Source organism: Scatophagus argus, chromosome 4 (assembly GCF_020382885.2).
Source record: "Scatophagus argus isolate fScaArg1 chromosome 4, fScaArg1.pri, whole genome shotgun sequence".
Taxonomy (NCBI): Eukaryota; Metazoa; Chordata; class Actinopteri; family Scatophagidae; genus Scatophagus; species Scatophagus argus.
In genome coordinates this window covers 1,126,652-1,147,485 of record NC_058496.1, presented here as the reverse complement: position 1 = coordinate 1,147,485, position 20,834 = coordinate 1,126,652, and the positions used below count along the sequence as shown (strand labels likewise).

General features: G+C 49.5%; 4 protein-coding genes across 7 annotated transcripts; 1 reads left to right on the top strand and 3 right to left on the bottom strand.

The window, feature by feature from the left end:
- The first annotated feature begins 413 nt into the window (after window positions 1-413).
- mlec (malectin) lies at window positions 414-8,255 on the top strand. 2 transcript variants are annotated; one of them, XM_046386641.1, is made up of 6 exons: window positions 414-820; window positions 1,237-1,458; window positions 1,901-2,079; window positions 2,238-2,414; window positions 4,993-5,050; window positions 5,137-8,255. In XM_046386641.1, exons 1-6 carry the CDS (start codon window positions 673-675, stop codon window positions 5,379-5,381), a joined length of 1,029 nt encoding a protein of 342 aa, XP_046242597.1. In that variant the 5' UTR covers window positions 414-672; the 3' UTR covers window positions 5,382-8,255. The 2 variants fall into 2 exon arrangements, with proteins under 2 accessions (XP_046242597.1, XP_046242598.1); XM_046386642.1 differs by having other exon boundaries at window positions 678-883.
- si:ch211-170d8.2 (uncharacterized protein LOC571755 homolog) lies at window positions 6,323-11,041 on the bottom strand. Its single transcript, XM_046386643.1, has 3 exons — window positions 10,109-11,041; window positions 9,145-9,289; window positions 6,323-9,055 (listed from the first exon to the last, which is right to left on the bottom strand). Exons 1-3 carry the CDS (start codon window positions 10,524-10,526, stop codon window positions 8,737-8,739), a joined length of 882 nt encoding a protein of 293 aa, XP_046242599.1. The 5' UTR covers window positions 10,527-11,041; the 3' UTR covers window positions 6,323-8,736.
- Window positions 11,042-11,175: 134 nt separating this feature from the next.
- Window positions 11,176-15,760, bottom strand: hps4 (HPS4 biogenesis of lysosomal organelles complex 3 subunit 2). Its single transcript, XM_046386637.1, has 12 exons — window positions 15,649-15,760; window positions 15,392-15,482; window positions 15,161-15,304; window positions 14,981-15,088; window positions 14,667-14,783; window positions 14,203-14,297; window positions 14,040-14,112; window positions 13,476-13,600; window positions 12,770-13,388; window positions 12,492-12,618; window positions 12,179-12,290; window positions 11,176-11,966 (listed from the first exon to the last, which is right to left on the bottom strand). The coding sequence occupies exons 1-12, from the start codon at window positions 15,678-15,680 to the stop codon at window positions 11,795-11,797; spliced, it is 1,815 nt and encodes a 604-aa protein (XP_046242593.1). The 5' UTR covers window positions 15,681-15,760; the 3' UTR covers window positions 11,176-11,794.
- A 1,646-nt stretch (window positions 15,761-17,406) lies between these two features.
- Window positions 17,407-20,660, bottom strand: si:ch211-107p11.3 (GT1 domain-containing protein). Of its 3 annotated transcripts, XR_006843181.1 has the most exons (9): window positions 19,964-20,660; window positions 19,691-19,865; window positions 19,520-19,590; window positions 19,266-19,439; window positions 19,089-19,186; window positions 18,944-19,015; window positions 18,150-18,250; window positions 17,716-17,887; window positions 17,407-17,499 (listed from the first exon to the last, which is right to left on the bottom strand). XR_006843181.1 is itself a non-coding variant. In XM_046386645.1 (8 exons), exons 1-8 carry the CDS (start codon window positions 19,977-19,979, stop codon window positions 17,797-17,799), a joined length of 798 nt encoding a protein of 265 aa, XP_046242601.1. In that variant the 5' UTR covers window positions 19,980-20,659; the 3' UTR covers window positions 17,407-17,796. The 3 variants fall into 3 exon arrangements, 2 of the variants coding, with proteins under 2 accessions (XP_046242601.1, XP_046242602.1); XM_046386645.1 differs by having other exon boundaries at window positions 17,407-17,887; window positions 19,964-20,659; XM_046386646.1 differs by having other exon boundaries at window positions 17,407-18,250; window positions 19,964-20,656.
- Window positions 20,661-20,834: the final 174 nt, after the last annotated feature.

Below are 20,834 nucleotides of genomic sequence, written 5' to 3'. Positions count from 1 at the left end.
ATACAAACCGTTTGATTGTTTGGAGTGATCGACGATTAAACCAAAGGTGTGCAAATGAATCTCTTTAGAACAACAGTGTCAGGCCATCGATAAGCGATGAAGGTGAAATTAACATCTGTAACATGTAAAATATTACCGTGAGTCACGTGAGTTTAGCCACGTGCTCACGTGTTAGCCTTCTGCTTAACTTAAAGCGGAAGTTGCATTGTAATCTAAATGTTTGTCTTTTTGGTTACAGATGATTAACGTTGGGTCTGAAGGATGGGGGTGTGTGCGCAAACTGAGACTGCCGCCTGACAGCCCAAACTCAGGGACGGAAAGTCTCAACACTGACTTGACGTGTAAAAAAGTCGCAGGGCTTCCGCGTGCCGGTTTCTGCCAATCAAGGTTGAATGTGGGTACAGTTTGATTACAACCCTCAAACGATGCGAATTATGCCATCCTTGTAATGTGCAGGTTGTTACAGCGGAGCAGGACGTGATTTGTGTCTGATATGAGTTTGGGCCTCGTAGTTCTCGGGGTCTCAGCGAAGGGGCGTGATTCGGCAGAGGAGCCGTCACTCATTGGTCAACGGGAAGCGTAAAGTTTGGTAGCACCGCTCCGCCTCCCGCAAACTGCCAGCCGCTGTGAGGTTAGCTAGCACAGCAAATGTTAGTTGGATGCACACATTGAATGAAAGTCAGTGGAGCAGGCTGTGGCCACCGTCAGTATCTGAATAACAGTAAAATCTGCACTCAGAGGAGGTGTCTGATAATCAGTTCGATTATCGGCAGAGACAAGCGGACGCAGGCCGGGCTGAGGACATCTGTGGACGGGGAAAGTGAGAGACATTTCCATTAACGTTAGCCCGGCTCTCACACACCGAGTATTTCTGGTTAGACAGGTAGGTTAGCTGACCAGCCTTACTCGCTGCTAATTCCTCGTTACCTTTTAGTGTTTGCATGGTTAATACACACGCGGTTTATCGTGAATTTGTAAGCCGGGGTGTTTGTTTCAAATTCTACTGTCACGTCCTGGGTCTGTGTGCCGTTCGTGCTAATGCTACTGCCGGTGTTGGTGCTGATAGCATGCTGGCTAACTCGGATATCGTGTTGCATGTCATCAAGACAAGCTGGCTAACTGCTTGCGCTAGCTGACCTTATGTGGTTAATGTGATATGTGGACGGCTTGGTTCTGTACAGTAACTGGGTGAGTGCTGTCAGCGGGAAGGTACCGACGCTGTCTGTCTCCGTGTAGGGACCGGGCTGTGTGTGGAGATGCAGCGGGTCACGGCGCAGCTCGTCGTCGGGCTGGTCGCAGCGGTGATGTCGCTCCTGGCGGTGCAGTGTCGGGCGGACGGCGGGGGCCCCAGCCTCGCTGAACGGGTTATCTGGGCCGTAAATGCCGGAGGTGAAGCACACGTAGACGTGCACGGTATTCACTTCAAAAAGGACCCATTGGAAGGGAAGGTTGGCAAAGGTGAGTCGATGTTATCAACGGTTTAAATGCTAATATGAGTACCGTGAGGGCTTCACCTGTACGGTGTGCTGATAGTGACATTGTGAAGGTAAAAGCTGCTCCTCAGTGGAGCAGACATTTCCAGCAGGAGCCCCTGCATGCTCTGGCTTCCGCATGTAACCACAAACTAATGAGGAGTCAGCACAGAGGAGCCGAGCTCCGCCCCTCGCAGCGTGCAGAGGAAGCAGGTGATGGTCTGATCTGACTGCACACAGTCGGTCCTGGCTCCAGTTGTGAGACACCGATACTGTAATTGCAGTGTGCTAATGTGTCATTTGAGACAGAAGGTTTGTGCACTTCGGTGCTTTGCTTCACTTCAGGCACAGTTTTCCAGTAATGCAGCTGTTTAATGTGGTCCTGTGAGCAAAGTGCACACTCAACCCCACGCTGTTCTTCTGTGCAGCATCTGATTACGGGGTGCGTCTGCCAATCCTGCGCTCCAGTCCAGAGGACCAGATTCTGTATCAGACGGAGCGCTACAACGAGGACACTTTTGGATATGATATTCCCATTCGTGAGGAGGGAGACTATATACTGGTCATGAAGTACGCAGAAGTTTACTTCGCCCAGTCACAGCAGAAGGTATGGAAACTAATGAATCATGCTGAACACGTCTTTTAAATCTGTCATTTGAGCTTCCATGAGCAAATGTACTGTTGACCTTTTCCCCTCTTTTAATACCTCTGTGAGGTGTGTGATCCCGTTAGAGTCCTGACGTGTCACTGCTTTGGTCCTTCCAGGTGTTTGACGTCCGTCTGAACGGCCACGTGGTGGTGAAGGACCTGGATATCTTTGACCGAGTGGGTCACAGCACCGCTCACGATGAGATCGTCCCCTTCTCTATTAGACGTGGCAAGCTGAGCGTCCAAGGGGAGGTGTCCACTTTCAACGGCAAGCTCACCGTGGAGTTTGTAAAGGTGAGCTTTTATCTTGGAAGAATTATCTGAGAAAGTTCATTGTCTGTCAACAGGGCATGTCGGTTTGCTTATGAAATCTGTAGCTGCACTCAACAACAGCAGTCAGTCACTCCCTTGATCTGTTGATTTTGCTCGGACGGGTTGGCGAGGTTGAACGCGATGTGGGAGCAGATTATCTGAACATGTACGTGGCTGTGATTAGGGCTGGGCTGCGTGGCCTCAAATTCATATCAAGGTATAATTTGTAGTACAGAAGGTCGTGTCACAGTATGTTCATTTCCTGTAAAATGTAAATTCCTCTGAGGACGTAAAGAGCTGGCATGGCAGCGTTTACTGTACTCTTGACTGTATTCCACATGGTACACAGCAGAATCCAAGCTGACTGGATGAAGAAATCCACCATTTAAAATGTCTGCATACTGGGTAGGACTTTATCATTTAAGGAGGCTGCAGTAAAACAACCTTAAAACTCCCTCAGAGTTACCTGTTGGACAAGAATACTGTGTGGTCTGCTGGTAGGAGAGTTTTAAAATCTGTGTGAAGAAATGGTGGATTATGATTTTAGTGTCTAATTTAAAATGATGTTTACAGCTGTGGCTGATGTATTCACAGCTTGAAACAACCCTCGTGGAGTTTATGAGGTGCGCTCGATGACCACGAGGTACTTAATGCATAAACATGGCTGTCATCAGAGCTCCCTAAAAGCCAAAATGCCTGCAGCACCCCCTGGTGGCTGGCTGCAGTACAGCTCATAAGCTCCTCCCCCTCCATGTTAGCAGATGGGACACAAGACAAACTAAAAACTCAAAGTACGTGTCAAATAAGTTTTCCACAAAGATGGGTTCTGTCATTTTAGCTCGTTCTTACAAACGCAGCATGTGTAACTGTGGTGTCCTAGCGGCTTAATCTTTCCATTTGTCCATTTATTTAAGATGGACAATAATGTTCATTACTGACAGAAGAGAGTGATGAAGATGACTTCTTCAGTATCCGTAAGGAGTCACTCATTAACACATTTATGTTTATATATATCTTTTGTACTCAGATGAGGTGTGAAGAAGTTCTTTCCTTTAATGTGACGGCTGCTGCTGTGTGGGATGTTATCATAACCATCATATTTTGGTAGGAAACTGATGCTTATTCAACCACAAGGCTGACATGTAAAACCGACAGCACATTTCCATAATGAGCTCCGTGTGTGAGCGGGTTTGCTGAGTGTGTGGGCCACGCAAATCCCTGACAGCAGTCCCGCATCTGGATGACCTTTAGCAGATTTGTTTCCTTGTCACGTTGTGCAGCACCAAACAAAGCTGCTCTAAATAAGCTATGAGGACCGTGAAGCCATCAGATTTGCTAACAGTACAAAATGACCTTTTGTGTGTTGCTGTCACAGTAATCAGATCAGGTTACTCTGTGGTTTTATTTCCACTTCCTGCAGCCTTGTGTGTGTTACATTTCACTTTCTGGCTGTTGGCTTCAGAGCTGTGCGGTATGACCATCATGTGATGAATGCAGGCGACTTGAATATAATTTAAACAGTAAAAATAATCCTAACTGGAAGCTCAGATTACTGTTGGAAGGTGCTTTTTTTAAAAGAAATTCCTTTACGTTGACCTCTCTGAGTGAATCTCGCCCTTCTCGCCTCGCGTCCTCCTCGCAACCCGTTGGCTGGCTGTCGGGGAGCGTTGGGGTGGAGTGCTTGAGTGGTGAGAGGAAGACATTTTGACTGACATCGGCTTGGTAGCTGAGTTAACGCTACGCTAGCAGAGGGTTAGCTGCACAGCTACCAGGTTGTGTCTGTTAAGAAAACGAGATGATTAAATAAATGATTCTAAATGAATTTTCTTTCTGTCTGTAGTCTCTCGGTGTCTCGCCCACAACATGATCTGATTGGTTATGCATCATGAGTGCCGGCCTATCAGTACTGAGTAATCAGGACAGTAGAGGTGCAAAGTAGCAGAAAATGGACCTCAGTGAACTTTAACTGAAACACACACGTGGTTTGTTTCTACCCCGTAAGAACAAACAGAAGACATAGGAAGTGTGGGATTGTGGGAGTTGTTGTCTTCTGTGTTGCTTATGAAAATCTGACGTGACTCACAAAGTCACATTAGTTTTATTCACGACTTCCTTGCTGACTCTCTGACCGTCCTGGGAGTTACAGAAACAGGAAGTGAAACACACCACTAGCTTGAATAAAACTACAGATCTCTCTGGGTTTGAGCTCTGGAGAGACTGTGCCTGTGCGTTCAGAGGCTGTAGACTGAATTTGTAGGGCGGCGAGACTTCAGACGAGTTTTCCTGCTTGTCCTCTTTGTTCTTTTGTACTCTTTCGGCACTTTCTACACGTCCTCTTTTAAAAAGATGAAAGTGGGACACGCTGTTCACTCTTTTTGACAAAAACCTCCTCTGCACAGGTGAGTTTGCTTTGCCCACCGAATTTCTCTCCTTTCATTTTGTCATCACACACTGTGACAAGTTTAGATTGAAAACAAAGAAGGGCGGCGGCTGTGAATCAGGATCATCGTTGGACACCACTGCCCTGCTGTCTGTTTTACTGATGTGCTCTGTGTTTCAGGGTTACTATGACAACCCCAAAATCTGCGCTCTCTATGTAATGAAGGGGACACTGGAAGGTGAGTCCTCTCATTGCAAACGTACGCTTCACATCCACACTGTTGTGCTCCAACTCATTAAAGTCGCCCATTTTTTTACCCAACAGACGTGCCAAAGCTTCAGCCTCACCCTGGCCTGGAGAAGCAGGAGGATGAGGAGGAAGAAGAGGAGGACAGCGAGGGAGGCGAGGAAGGCGGGAAGAAAAAGGCCCCAGCAGGTTCAAAGAACAGGGTCCAGTCGGGCCCCCGAACACCAAACCCGTACGCCGCCGACAACAGCAGCCTCATGTTTCCCATCCTCGTGGCGTTCGGGGTGTTCATCCCCACGCTGTTCTGCCTCTGTCGGCTGTGAGTTCCACAGACGAGACTATGAGGAGGAGGAGGAGGAGGAGGTCGAGGAGGAGAGAGCTCGGAGAAAAGCATGACGACGACGACGTCGGAGGACAATACAAAGACAATAAGTTTTGGAGAGGAGGAGCTGCTGTCCGGTCGTACTGCTGAGGAGGTGCAGCAGGTGTGGGCTTCTTCGTGAATGTGTTTCCGCCTCTGCTGACCCTTTGGACAATGTTAGTCATTTCCACTCAGAGACTGGAGCAGGATTTCCACGCACCGGTTTTCACGGCTTGAAACCACAATTCAGCAGGGACGCCGTGGACTGCCGGCGAGGAAACGCAGTCCTGCTCGGCGCCTGCTCTGGCGTCTTACCTTCAAATCTGCTGAAACAGAACAGAAACCAGTCAGACAGTTTGCTGCCATTTGTCCCGTTTTTGTGTCTTTCCACTTGGTGGATCTCGGTGGGTCGCCGTGCCATCGTCCACGTGCCAGTTGTCAAAAGAACAAAGTCGGATGGCGTGTTTACCTTTGCAGGTTGTTCTCACAGATGTGATCCATTAGAGTGAGGCTGTTGACCCCCAAACAGTTTAACTTCAGCTGCAGTTTAGGGGCTCCTGCTGTGAAAAGTCAGGGTCTTCACGTCGCTGCTTTTTCTGTCATCTTTGCCTTTTTTTCTGTTCACGTCTGCCTTTTTGTTTCACCAAAGAATGTCTTTTATTTTGGTAGAGAAGAGGAAGAAGTCAGTGGCCGCCTGTCAGCTGGAAGATTAACTAAACTCCTGTGAGGCCGCTGTGGCCAATGGTTGAAACTGAGTCTGTTTCAGTAGCTTCACTCATCAGTGTTTTAGAGGATCAGAGGGTCATCGGGTTTTAAATTGCAAAACACACATGCGGTTTTTAAAATACAAAAATATAAAATGTTTTTCTTTCATGGTCAAAAAGGGATGAGGCAAATTTAAAAAAAAAAACCCAATATGCTTCCGTTTGTTCACACTGAGAACTCGACCCGTGACTCAGACCTGCCGGTCTTCTCAGAGTTAAACTTTTATTTAAAAATGTCCAGATTTTCAGCTGAATCCTGTTCAAGACGACGCTGAATACAAACTTGTGAAAGTGAGACCTCGCATCAGTCTGGATATGTAAAACCTTTGAGTCCGTCGTGCTCTTTGGCTGCTCCGAGCACCGTAACTGCGCGAATAGACGCGCATCAACATCTGAGTGGCCGCGGCCATATTTGGATAATAGATGAGCCGTTTAAATCGTTTTGCAAGCAGAGATGGTTGAAAGAGAAGAGCACGTTTTGACATGTCATTAGATGAGCAGATAACCGGCTGTTGTCATGACAACAACGTCGCCTGCTCTCAGAAAGGGAGCTCAAACAGGCCATTAGTGGTTTTATTAGATTTTTTTTTAAATTCACTCACCCCTTTGTGACCATGAAAACATCGAAATGTTTGTATTTTATTGTGAAAAGACGCCCTGTGGCTGTGGTCCGCGTGGACTGGACGGTTTGTCCGTGAAGCTGCTGTGTCCAGCTGCTGTATGACGTGGCAAAGCGTCACACACGTCTCATCCGCACGCCTCACCTGTCTGTTGTCTGAGACGACGACGTCCTTTTCCGCTGTCCGTCCGGACTGAGAGCAGCTTTGTTTGCGGATCTCGTTTCCTCCCTGAAGTGCTCGGCTCTGCGGCCCCCCTTCTGCTTTAAAACGGTTCATAATTCAGGTGCTGTGGCTTCGTCCTCACTCCTCGATTCTCCTCCCCAGACTGCAGAACGTGTTCAGTCAGCCTGCTGGGGGGGTTGTTGTTTTTCTTTTCTTCTTAAACTCATATTTAAGAGCGCAGACGGCTGGTTGGTTGACCTGAGCACCGCCGCCGGCGCGTTTTGTTCCTCCGCGTGTGTATATAAAAGGTACAAGATGACACACTTTGATCGTGTGAGTCTTCATCACTTTGGTGTGAGCTGAGGGGCTTCTTTTGGAACTCCGCCCCTGGGGGAGACCTGGGCCTGGTCTCCTCCGGGGAGGAGCGCTTGTTGGTACAAAGTAAATGCGAAGGTAAACCGGATGTCAGGAGGTGAAATAAACGTGTGAAAACGCGGGCTCTTCTGTTCTAATTGAAGTCAGAGTCGGGGCTGATCTGGACGTGTTTTGTGCTCGGATGTTTATGTTTGAATTTTGTTTCCTCAGGATCTGCTTTTTAAAACGTGCTGTTTTGTTGGTGTGACATTTTGCACTGCCTCGTGTGTGTCTTTTTTTGTGTGTTTGTTGCCTTGAGTCACTGAGCCCATCGTGCTTTGCCGTCGTCCGCCTGCAGCTCGCCGCCCCGCTGGCCTTCCGCTCGCCTCTTCTTCTTTAGTCTCTGTCCGGAGAGCCGAGTTTCGGTTTCCTCTCCTGTGAATGAAGATCTGATCCGTGTTGTTCACATGAGAACCAAAGAGTTGCTGTCATTCCACCCAGAACCTTCAGCGCGGTGTGTTCAGCTGAGGCCGGCGCTTCTTTCGTTTCTCACCTGGTGGGCAAACCGTTCGTCACCACTAACCGTTCCCCCTCCATGACGCCCAGCTCTCCCCGAGCCGTCTTTTTTAATTGCTCTGTAATTGATGTAAATTTGAGATTTTCAGCACGTCGCTGTTATTTTTTATCTCCTTTTTTTTTGTTTGGTTCGCGAAGCAGCCGAACACGTGAGATGAATTTAAAGCGAGGCGCGTCTGAAGCGGAACGTCAGCACGTCGACGCGTACGCGCGCGGGACGAGCGGCTGCGCCTCTGAGGGCCGCAGGCAGCAGCAGGTGGACTGAGAGACGCTTCTCCTGAGCCCTCATCTCACTCGGATGTGTCTGCAGGATGGGAAATGCTGGTAAATCTTTTTAATAAATGTGCTATTTTATCAGAACGTGTCGGTTTGTGAAAGCTTTAATACCTTTTAAAGGTCTAACAGTGTTTCATGACAAATTAAAGGAACAGTCCACACGAAAATGGAGCTTCAGGCCGCGTCTCCTCACCCCCCGAGCCTCAGAAAGAGACGTCACCGGCCTCCGTGAGCTCGGGGGTGAGGAGGCCCTGACTGAAACCCTTGTGTTTTCGGGTTCACAGGGCCCCAGCACGTGCAGGCCCTTTGTTTGTCCAGGTGTGTTTCCTCCACCTTTCCCCACCAGCTGTGAAAACCTCTTCAAACAGAAGCACAAAGCTGACTGACGTGTTCACAGAAGTGACCACACTGCACTTTAATAACCAAAGTGACTCCATAGAATTCCAGTAAATCATATTTGCTATTTACACATGATTATATATTTAGCAAAATAACATTCATAAATTAATAGATTTGACCTTGAAGTGCATCAATTCCTTTGAGTCAACACAGTCTCAGCTGGACTTCAGCTGTAGTACACGGCCATGAAAGGCGGGTGTGAGAGGCCAACGCCGCCGGCTCCACACGACATGTCGGATCCGGTCTGACTGCAGCCCAGGACCAAGCCCAGCTCCCCCCACACGTCCCCACCGGCGTCCTGCAGAGCCCTCGAAGTGGTCTCCTCCCCAGGTGGATGCCGCCTGGAAGAGAACACCACCTGCCGGATGTTCAGCAGGCCGGGGGCAGATGCTCCGGCACCACCTGCCGCCTCCTGCAGGCTCTGGAGGAGGAACAGCAGATCCACTCTCAGCTCCACCGTGTTGCCCCGAGACCACAAACTGTACCTGAAGGAGAGGAGAGAGAACAGGGTCAGCACCAGGCCGAGACTCCCACCAGGCCAGCCGTCGCGGGCTCATCACTGAACAGTTTTTACCTCGTGGGAAGGCCGCGCTTTGCCATCGCTGACAGCACCGGGTGGATGTCCAGATGGTGTGGGTTGGAAAGCTGGAGGTGAAGCTCGGCTCTGGTGACTCTCAGTGATAAAATCTCCCTGGTGAGGAGAAACTCCGCCTCCGTACCTGAGGAGGAGGAGGAGAGTCAGTGTCAGGCTCCAGAGGAGGACCTCCACCACAGAGGTGACGTTTTCACTCCTAATACCCTGTTAATGTGTCAGCAGGACGTCCCAGCAGTCCTCAGAGGGGACATTAGGCCAGCGGAGGCTCATTTGTATGCAGATAACACAGTCCAGCATTAATGGAGTCATTAACGGCCTCTCAAACGCCTCAGCCTCCGCTCGTGCAGCGACGGCGTGTTCATCGGCCCTGCAGTCGGCACCTGAACAGGCCCTCACATGTGGACCCGACTGACCCGCCTGTCGCCTCGCTGACGTTTTAAACTCCAAATCCCACACGGCTCCAAAGCCAACGAGAAGTGAGCCCGAAGCAAAGACCCAGTCATGCTGTGACCTAAACGGACGCCGTCTGTCCTCTGCTGAAGGCAGAGCTGCACTGATCAGCCCATCGCTCAGTCAAATCAAGTGTTCATAATCAGCTAATCATTTCAGTCGTTTTCCAAACAAAAATGTGCTGCTTTACTTCACGTTTCTGACGCTAAATGTGAGTATTTGGTTTGACAAAAGAAGCAGTTTCCCTTTTGGTCTTTTTGCTACTTTGTGTGACATTTGATCAACAATCGTTCACGTGACCATAACGTAACTAAACTGCTTACTTTAATACAGCACAGGTCTGTTCAGGGGAAACTAAACCTGTTCAGCTTTTGTGCTTGAGCTCTGCAGCCCATCAGGGGCCCCTGGGGTGCCTTCAGGGGCCCACACATCACAACCATCACATTTCTGCAGAATAAGAGCTTGTGAGGCGCAGCCACGTGTTTTGTCTTACCTCCTCTGAGGCGGCCTTGTATCCCTCTGACGCTCCTGCAGTCCAGCCCCTCCTGACAGCAGTGGTAGACCCGGCGGACGAAGCTGAACAGGGACTTCCCGGGGAACAGCAGGCCCAGCGAGGCTCTGGGGGAGAAGGGCCGGACGCGGAGCTGCAGCAGGGTTGCCTTATCCTCCGGGGCTTGTTTCGTGTTCTCCTGCCAAGGCGCCGCCAGCTCCGCGCAGCGCTCCCGGTGCGCCTCCGCCACCCCGCGCCTCCACCGCCTCAGCGCGTCGGAGCCGGACGATTCAGCTGCGGTTTCCCTCCACTGTGACAGAAGTCCCCGCGTGTCCACGGCGCGACCAGATACTCCACACATGTCACATGTCATCACTGAGAGGAGAATCAGAACAATCCAAACGCGGCGCCTGGAGGCCATGCTGGCGTTTCTCCTTCGGGTCTTCGCTGGTGAATAACACGCGGCTCCTCTGCGGTGCCGGCCGGCCTCATCTGCCTGCTTTATAGCCCGCTGACAATGGGGACATCTTCCCACTTAGAATTTGAATCGTGACCCTGCCCCTCTTTTTGTTCGTGTCCTTAACCCATTTGACCCCCGCGGCTTTCTTTTAATGCGCCTGCATAATGAGGCGCCCCGAAGAGCAGCGACCCCAACCATTCACATTCAGGCCCTCAGCTAATCACTCTAATGACTCCATATTTGGACCATCAAGAAGCATCTTATTCACAACACACGGAGCGGCAGAAACGCTCAGGCTCAACGTGGATCATAACTTTATCTGAGCATGCGTTTGGTTTCCATTCTGAGACGAGGACCCAGAAGACCGCGAGGACCCAGAGGACCGCGAGGACAGGGTCACACACAGGCCGCCGAGCCCCTGTGGTTTCACACACTCAACACTGACAGCCATCATGTGTTCACTTAATTCCAACTCATGACGCACGAGACTTCAACACGTTTTCATCACCGAAGAGCTGAGTAAAATAAATTCACATTTTTATAAAAACTACTTTAGATATTTGTATAATGAAGCAACACAGAAAGGAAAAGCGGGAATCTGTACAAATGCTCAGCATTTTTCAAGATTTTATCTGTTAATATAATAAACACAAGAGGAATCATTACATTCACTGCATGTGATGGAAAACATCTGTGAGCACATTAAAACCAAAGGAATCATTTTCAGAGCTGATGTTCAACATTCTTCTGATTATCAGTGTCTGTTCTCTTTTTGTCTGATTGCCAATAAAATCATTTTAAAATCCCCACAACATGATGTGACTGCTTAAACATCAGTCGAGTCTGCAGAGCCTCTAAAGTTAGCACACAAATGTAGTAAAAAGTACCATTTTAGCCACAAAATGCAGGGGAGTGGAAGTATGAAGTATCCTGAAATGGAGACAGTACAAGTACCTCACAGTTGTACATGTATTTAGTCACCCTCCATCGCTGGCTCTTCTAAATTTGGTTCTGGTTCTTCTAAGAGTTTCACTTTTAATCTGAATAATCAGCTCTGAAAGCAAACACACAAACACAAACACACAAGCGGAGCTCCGGAAACAAACATTCGCCGCAAAGTCCGACAATAAGAAAAGCACAGCAGCTTCGAGTCACAGTCTCACGTTTCCCGAGTTCGGCTCACTCACAGCAGGACGCCTCCAAGTCCTCCTGAACACCGAGGGGCGCCGTCACAGCAGGTTGACGCCGTGCTTCAGCAGCCTGTGGCGGGTCTTGCTGGGCAGCGAGAACGCGCTGTCCTGGTGGTTGGGGACGCCCGAGTTCCTCAGCGAGCCCCCGTGCTGCTGGAAGTACGTCTCCTGAGCCGGGCTGCGGGTCCCATACACAGCAGAACCAGCACTCCTGCGGGAGGGGGAGGAGCCACACGTTTACCTTTCAAACACGCAGGTGAACAACATGCAGCAGCACGGCGACAGAAATACGTTTTCCTAAATGTGTGCGATGGAAAGTGGGAGAAGATAAAGTGACAGATCCAACCCCTCCCCCGACTTCTGCTCGAGGAGCCCTGAAAGAACCCCCCCCAGCCACCACCACCACGTCACTGCCATACCGACCTGATAATAGCCTCCTGCAGAGTCTCAGTGTTGCTGAAATGCGAGTGAAGAAGTGATGTGGCTGTGACAAAGGGCCGCTCTGGGGCTCCCCCTGGTCCACCAGACAGGTTGGCTGCAGAGACACACAATGAGAGGAGACTCAGTACCACATTATCCTGGACATTCAGGCCTGCTGCACAAAAGGAATGCTGATCACAGTCTTACTAATTAGCCGTTAGCTCATGCAAAGACAAAAATAAACCACCCCCGCTGTGCTCAAGTACACATGGAGCTGCATCAGGAAGACCAGCACACAGAGTGCAGGGAGCCTCACATGTCAGGGTGCTCTGAACGCAGTCGAAATGGGCGAAGACGTAGGGTCCTGGAGCGGCCTGGACCCCCGGGGAGACTGTCCTCAGATGGGCCTCCAGTCCGTTGAGTGACGCCAGGCTGCTGTGATACTGGACACAAACCAGAGAGGAAGAGCTGATTGGCTGACAGAAGCACAGAGCAGCTGTGTCACGGAGCGTCGGTTTGCTTCCACTCCTCAAACGTTACCATGACAAAGTGACAGGAAAGACAGAAATCAGAGCAGGAAGCAGAGGTTCTCACCACTTCCTCCATAGAAGCTGTGTCACTCAGGAAGTGAGGCTCCACCAGCAGAGCCAGCACCAGGCCTTTGACCCGGTGCAGGTACAGGCTCATGGGGATCAGTGGACTCTCCTCCGGGCTGTCAGAAACCCCGGAGACGGACGGAGGAGGAGGAGGAGGAGCTTGTGTCTGCGCGTCCTCCAAAACCTTCCTGTCGTGCGATTCGTCAGCCGCTCTGAAGTCAAACTCAGTCTCATAAGCGGCGTCTCCTCCAGCGCCATTCGGACGGGAGTTTTCTTCAAACACGTCTCCTTCGTCGTGTATCTGCTCGTCTTCCCCTCCGCTGCTGTGAAAGCTGTGAAAATACTCCACTGATTCCTCCTGCTCGGCTTTGTGTTTTCCGTTTGATAAAGGAGGCTCCGGCGACAGCGTCGGGGGGTCCAGTGGATCGACGGCGCCCTGCGTTGGACCCGGGCTAAACACCGAGCTGTCTGACAGGTGAGGGCCGAAGGACACCTTCTGCGGAGCCCGAGGGGAGCCTGGACCAGAAGGCTCTGAGTCAGAGGAGGGCACGTCAGATAAGGTCCTCGACAGGCGGGTCTTTGACGGGGGAGTGTCTCTGTGCGGGGTGGAACGGGAGCTGGAGGACAGAGAACAGTTTGAGACACTCGGTCCTCTCTGGAAGCATCACACAAACATCAAGCAGTTAAAGAAGGGAAGACGCTACCTGAAATCTTTGTCGACGGGGGCAGACTGCAGGTCCTGAACTTCACTCACGGTGAGGAACACAGTAGTGGAGGTGACAGCGCCCCCAAATGGGCCGGACGTGTCCTGTCCACTGGGCCTCTGGGCCTACATCAGGATTGAAACAAAGGGGCATGACTTCTTCTGCTGGAGGAACAGGAAGTGGTTTAAGGTTGTTCTCACACCTGGAGGGACGGGCAGGAGCCTCCACACAGCTAATAAACGTGCACAAGCAACATGGCTGCTGTTAGCACTCACAGCTGTCATGCTAACACATTAGCACTGGGGAACCTGAGCTTATCACAGGCCTGCAACAACAACCACAGACACCAGCTTGTTGTCGTCAGAGGACTTCATTTATTGATCGTTTGAGGGGCTGGAGGACAAGTGAAGGTCAAAGTGTTGTAGTGAAACTGTGTCCACAGTCCACACGAGTGGCCACCAAAGAGTTAAGTTAGGTTAGTGTTAAGGTGAGCGTGAAACGAATGACACCTCGCTGGGCTGATGGTTAGCGTGAGACGAGCTGCAGGACAGCACGCGGTCCTACCTTTGTGTACGTTTCACTCTCGTGAACCATCACCTTCATCGTGAGCTCCGGATGCATCTGAGTGCTGACCACCCTGTGGAGGAAAGTGGACCTCGTGTTACTCACAGCGGACTCACTCACAGTCCCGCACCGGGTACCCGACCCGCGGGTCGTGTCGGCTCACCTTCCCCTGAACAGAATGCAGCCTGCTGACACCAGGGGGCAGCGCTGGCAGGCCTGCAGGATGAGGGAGGCTTTGAGCAGCAGAAGTGGGTCAACCTGGAGACCAGAAGTCAAAGCTTCAGTTCACGTAAAGGCACACAAACTGACAGCGAAGAAGACGCCGCTGATGCGACTCCTCAGCTCAGGCGTTACATAAAGACACTTGTGTGTGTTTTTAAGACGCTGCGTCATGTGGCCGACCTGCTGTGTCCAGAACAAAAGCACATTTTATAAGCTAAGCCACCAGGCCAGAAAGACACCAGAAAGACCAAAGACTTTCTGGTGTCTGATTACAGCTGCTGCACATCTGAATTTATTCTGCAGCTAATAATGAAAAAAAAGTTCCTCTTGAGTGTTTGTCCCCACAGGACATTGTGACACAGTGGTTTCCTGTGTGCAGCAGCAGTAGAGAGGCGTCACACATACATTAGTGGAGTCAATGGTCCTCAAGCAGCTGAAGACGTGTTGAAGCTCTGAGGAGGCCGACTGCAGGTGTGACAGGTACTGAGCCCACCGAGCGGCTAAAGCCTCCCGACTGTGAAGCTACAGACAACAGACAACACAAAACATGTAAATGTCCAAACCGGGCTTAAAGGAGCAACTCGTAAAATATGACCACGATTTCAAAAGGTGGATCCAAAAACACGTCCAATGTTTTAAAACTGAATTTCTGGTCACATTTTCCAACGTGCACAACAACACAACACAAGACTGTGTGGGATCAGACCAGGTGGACACACCTGGTAGCTCTGCCGGACGGAGCCGTTGTAGAAACAGAAGAGGTTTATGAGCTGATCCAGGAGCTGACACGCACTGACGGTGGGGACGTCCACCGAGCAGCCCAGGGCCTGCATGGGACAAAAGACTGAAACATAACCACTACCACAGGCTCACGTTCTGGAGGAAGCCAGCTCACTCACCCACAGGAAGTCACCCTTCACGCGGATGGCAAACTTGTTGCGGCGCAGCCTCAGCACCCGCACAGGAGACGCCGAGAGATCAGAGACGCAGCGTCCGACGCCGGCCAGCTGACCGCAGAGCAGCTCCTGATGGTCTAAAGAGGTCTGACACAAACAAGCAGTGGCTGTGAATCACCATCACCAATCAACACAAGCCAGCGTGGAACTCTGAGCACTTTGTGAGCGTCAAACCTCCTCGGGGTAGAAGTAGCAGATTCCCTCTCTCGTGGGGTCACCTTCGCCTTTCACCTTGGACCCATCATAGAGGAAGAAGCAGGTACACCTGCAGAACAGAAACACACAGAAATGTCCGGAAAGCAAACGCAGATGTTTGGACCTGACAGCCACATGAGGATGTGACTCCACAGGCTGCTGTTTCATTCCATCACTTCATTATTCATGTTCCGGGTGGCCCCTGAAGCCAGCAGACAGCAGGGGGGCCGTCTCACCTTCTGCAGTCTGGAGGCAGGAGCTCAGCCATCACCACACGAAGCCCTCGAACAGCCAAAATGTTCCTCACTCATCGGTTATCCTGAGTCCAAGTACTTCCGACCCGACAGGCTGACGATGAACGAAAAGACGAAGTGAAGGCTTCAGCTGTGAGTCCGACGTGAGACACGAAAACGAGTCGTTGGAGTCTGGACGTGCGGGCAGCCTGCGACGCTGTTCGCCGCGGAGCTGAGGAGCAAACCACCTGAGGAATGCGGGTCAGTCACACGCAGGGAGAGTCATGTGAAAGTACGGCAGGCTTACAGGGACAAACTAGTGCGCCGCGCGGAGCCGTCCGCCCGCAGAACACACGAGCATCATTTTAATTAAACACGCACGTGTCACGTTTTTGTTTATCAGCTTTTTAATGTGAAGTCAACACCACGGATCACATTTCATCACACAAGTCAAACGAATAAACATGTACGTAATGTAATGTATAATGGAAATACTCCAGTGAAGTACTGGTACCTTCAAATATTCATAAGCAGCCGACAGTGGTGGGATGTAACCAAGAACACATCCGAGGTACTTTTACTTCACCTGAGTATTTTATTCTTGTTCTAACTACACATCAGACAGACACAGTCTGACAGCTTTGGTTAACGTAGTTATACACACGAAACATGAAAATGTATTCACACCGGAAACGATTAGTTGATTCATTGGTTGACTATAATTTTCATGTAAAAGTGTAACTTTTATCTGTAATAATGTTAAGGTTTGGACTAAACGAACATTACGGTGTCATTTTGGGTGTCTGTGACGTTTCTCACCATTTTCTCAAGTTTTACAAAGCAAACAATCAATCGATTAGTGAAGCTAATCAGCAGATTGGGACCACAAAGCCCCCGGGATTCTTTCCGTGTTAAAACGAAGGCTAAATGGATCTCAGAGTAGAACAACGGCAGCTTCAGTGGCCAAACTTCACTGGTTCTTCTCTCTTTAAATGAGTTAAGAAATGACGAATTGATCCCTGTTGACTAGCAAAGCTAACACGCTTCAGTAACAGAGCGTGTCGAGCTGTTCTGTGGAGCTGATGTTAGCCCTGAAGGCTCCTCTGGAACACCTGAACCGCGCTGTGATTCTGACAGTCAGGTGGAGGTCGAGTCCCAAAGAATGAAATCATCGGGATGTGATGTCGCCTCTGTCGGTAAACTGCTGACCTGAGTGGGGATTCACCAAACCAAAGTCCTCTCCCCGTCTGAACTGTTTCTGGCACTTCATCTCACACGTAACGGGGAGACGAACCGCGGACCGATGAACCTCCTGCGCTCATCGCGCTGTGATCAATCCTGCTTTCGAAGTTCGATTGAGGCTGCCTTCCGGACTGAGTCGTGAGCGCGCGCTGCCCTGTCAACCAATGGCGGTATAAAAACTCAATCAAACTGGAATTGTTCATTCAGGGGGGGCACGCGAGGACACGTCTTGTCCGTTCGTAAACCAGGATTCATGTCCATACCGTAAATCTAGACTTACTCGGCGGAGGGAAAACTGCGTTCCCAACAAGTCGCGAACAAGCAGTCCGCCATTTTGACTTTGTCCAAAGCTCCGCGAGCCTGCCACCGCCTCTGAGCAAACCGGAAGTGGGACTGAGCCCAGAGTTTTCAAACAGAACAATCTGAAATAAAGTCTTAGTGAACAATCTGATACAGCAGGTCAAAAATTCTTAAACATTTAGTGAAATCTAATGTACTTCATCAGAATCACTAACAGGCTTTAATGTTGGGGACTTTTTTATTGTTTCCAAGAGCTTTTCATCATCTTGTTTTACATCGCACAAACGATCGTGTAGCCTACATCTACTGAATCTGAAGCAAAAATAAATAAAAGACAACAATGAAAAACACGCCATAAACAATAACAACTGCACTACATCAAACGGAAAAATACAAAATAGATTTTAAAGTTTCTTTCCTCTCTGATCAGAGTTAAATAATAATTTAAACGAGTGTGTCCCACATTACTCATCTGATGTGGTTTAAAGAGACCTGAAACCGAAAACATCAACTGTTCCATTCACTCACTTCAAGTCCAGAGTGTTGGCATACAGAGACGTCACAGCCAGTTCACTGCAGCTCGTGATGAAGGAACCTCCTGAGGGCTCCTCATACAGGCCCTCCATCCTGGTCGTCTGTGGGCCTCCAGCCCACTTTGGACCAGCTGTTGTTGACAGGGGACTGAAATGACCTCCGGCAACTACAGGGGAGGGGAGGGTTAGCGTATGCAGGGTCATCGAGCTGCACACCTAGAAAAGGTCTGATGGCAGAACGGCGAGAGACCCGGCAGTAAACCCACACACACTCCAGGTGTGCTGCAGTTTATGTGACTGAACGATGTGTCTGAAGTGAAGTATTACAATTATATGACAATAAATAAATCAGATATTATTTAAAACTTTAGCATTTCGTTATAAGGTCACATTAGCTGTTTATCAAGTAATAAGATTTCTTTCTCTAACTTCTTCATTTTCAGAGCTCTGAGCGCCATCTGCTGGTCACGGTTCTCAATCTCCTTTCTGAGGTAGCTGCAGTAAAGCGCTCGGATGTCTTCTGTCTGCCTCTGCAGAAGAAATAAACCAACACATCCATCTTAGTGTTTGTCATCACACAGGATTCCTATGCAGTATGGAAAAGTGTGGAATATGATTTTAGTACAGAGTTTAGAATTCAAATATATTTCAACACTATTGCTTCTATTCTGCTTTCTAAAGTGTATAAGTTCCTGCCTGTACAACATCCACTGCACGTCTGCCCGTCCTGGGTGAGGGATCCCTCCTCTGTTGCTCACCCTGAGGTTTCTTCCATTTTTTCCTGTTAAAGGTTTTTCTGGGAGTTTTTCCTCAGTCGATGTGAGGGTCGAAGGGCAGAGGATGTTGCTGATGTTATGTTAAGCCCTTTGAGACAAACTGCTTGTAAAAATGGGCTGTACAAATAAAGTTGTCTTGTCTTGTCTTATAAGTCAAGAGAGTTTTTCATGGCCTTTGGATCAGCCAAAACCATGTGAGAGTCTGTAACTGTGCCAAATCTGAACATCTGCAGCCAAAACGCAGCAACATGTTTGAACTGCATGAATGTAACATCAGAAATGAGCAAACATTCAGCCTAACTGAACATTCAGGATTTCAGTGGTGATGCAGTTTCTTCTCTGGCACCCGTCGGGCCTCGTTCACCATCGTTTCCATGGAGAGAGTGAGTAAACAAGGATGCACAAACGCCTGGAAATGTGAGTCTGCTGCTGACACATGAAGCTCACCTCTGCACTTCTGGCTCCAGGTGTAACACAGGCTGAGTTTGCAGTCTCCTGAAAGCTGCTGCTGTGCACATCCTGCAAATTAAAAGTCCTCGTGTTAAGTATTCAAAGGCAAACGTCTGAACGACACACATTTAGAAGCTCTTACCCCTTCAACATGAGAGTCACTGACGTCTGTCTCGTCGCTGCTCAGGCTCTCCGGCTCGGTCTTTGCCACCGGCAGGAGGAGGACGGGATGACCTGAGACTGAAGGCCAGGGCCCAGCACTCTATTAGACTTTAAGAACTTCATGAAGGAGTCTGGATCACAGATGACGTCCACCTACCGCTAATGAAAGAGCTGTCAGGTCCAGTCAGCGGCTCAATGCAGGCACCTCCAGGCAGGACCTCCACCCTCAGCCTGTTGTCTTTGTGCTGCAGCACATCCTCCTCTGCAGAGGTCAGCGATGGGGTTGCTGAGCCGCCCTCGTTCCTCATCACCTCGGCCCTTCTTCTTTTCGCTGTATCAGACATCGGAGAAGTAGAACACTCACCTGGAGGTAACATCAGTCAGAAAGTACACTGACAGTAACACGCTTACCTGTTTGCACAATATTTTTGTGTTTGACTTTCACTTGCTGCCATGTCCTTTTGTAGCCGCTGTCTGATACCCTGAGAAGTCATGAAAAAGAACATTTTTCTGTCAGATGTTGGAAAGTCCAAATATTACAGTGACTGATATTTTAATTAAATTGTGATGAAGTCTTCTGACGCATTGATTTTATCTGCAATCCTCTGCCAGGCTTCCTCTCTCAGTTTGGAGGCGCTGGTGGTGTTGGATTTGGCTGTCAGAATCTCTCTCTCCTCCTCATACAACTTCAAAATGAGCTCCTGCTCTTTGGGGCTGAAAAAGTGAGCCCTCTCATTTTTCCTCATCATCTGGAAGTCTACGGAGACACGAACATAAAGGGGCTGCACATGAGTCAAAAGTGTTTAAGAACTGAATAAAAACAGTGTTTTGTACACTTTCCTGATTCCCTCTTACCTGGGTCGGTATTCATGGACTGTGATCTGGGTTTCGGAGTGCGATTACTCTCCCCTTGATGTCGAAGCGGGAGCGCGCAGTTATCCGAGATGTTTCAATGCCAGCTTTAGTAATCAAATCGTAACCCTCGTAACCCTCGTGAGACGGCGTAAACCCGAGCTTCATCGACGCGACGGTCCGTTACGGCACGCTTCAGATCACCAATCGCCGTGTGCGCGACGGAAACCGGGACGGGACAACCGGCGTCATGAAGCTGGATAACAGCGAGCTTTGTTAACCCAGGATTTTCTAATTCAGCTTAAAGCGCGTTCATGTGACGGAGGCGGTGTCTTCGTCAACAGCGTCACGTGGTACATGTTTGGTGCGTCAAAGCGGATATTAATGTTGTCCCAATAACAAACGAATACAAGAGTCATGTTAATGTTGTCGTGCTGTTCCTCCTTCATGAAGAATCGTTTTGTGAAATGACCTGCAACATGCAAAATACTCTGTTTTGTTTTGCTAATTATTTTTCCCCAGTTAAACTCACTGTATCTCCAATGTAATGCTTATTGTGTGTATTGCTGCTGCTGCACTGTAGTTTCCCAGCCTGGGATCAATAAAGTATATCAATCTGTCTGTCTATCTAATGTTTAGCCCGTTTTATGAGTCCTCAACACTCACGCACACCAAGCTGGTTGGTTCAAACGTTTAAAACTTTACTCAAAGAGTTAAAGCAAGGCGTCTGAACATGACCTGGATGACTGAGAATCTCCGCAGATACGTTTAAAACTTTACTGTGACAGTCAATGCAAACAGTCCTTAAGACGTCATATTAGACTTCAGTGACATCATGTGGGTGGACCAATCGTCTGCAGGACCTTTAAACAGC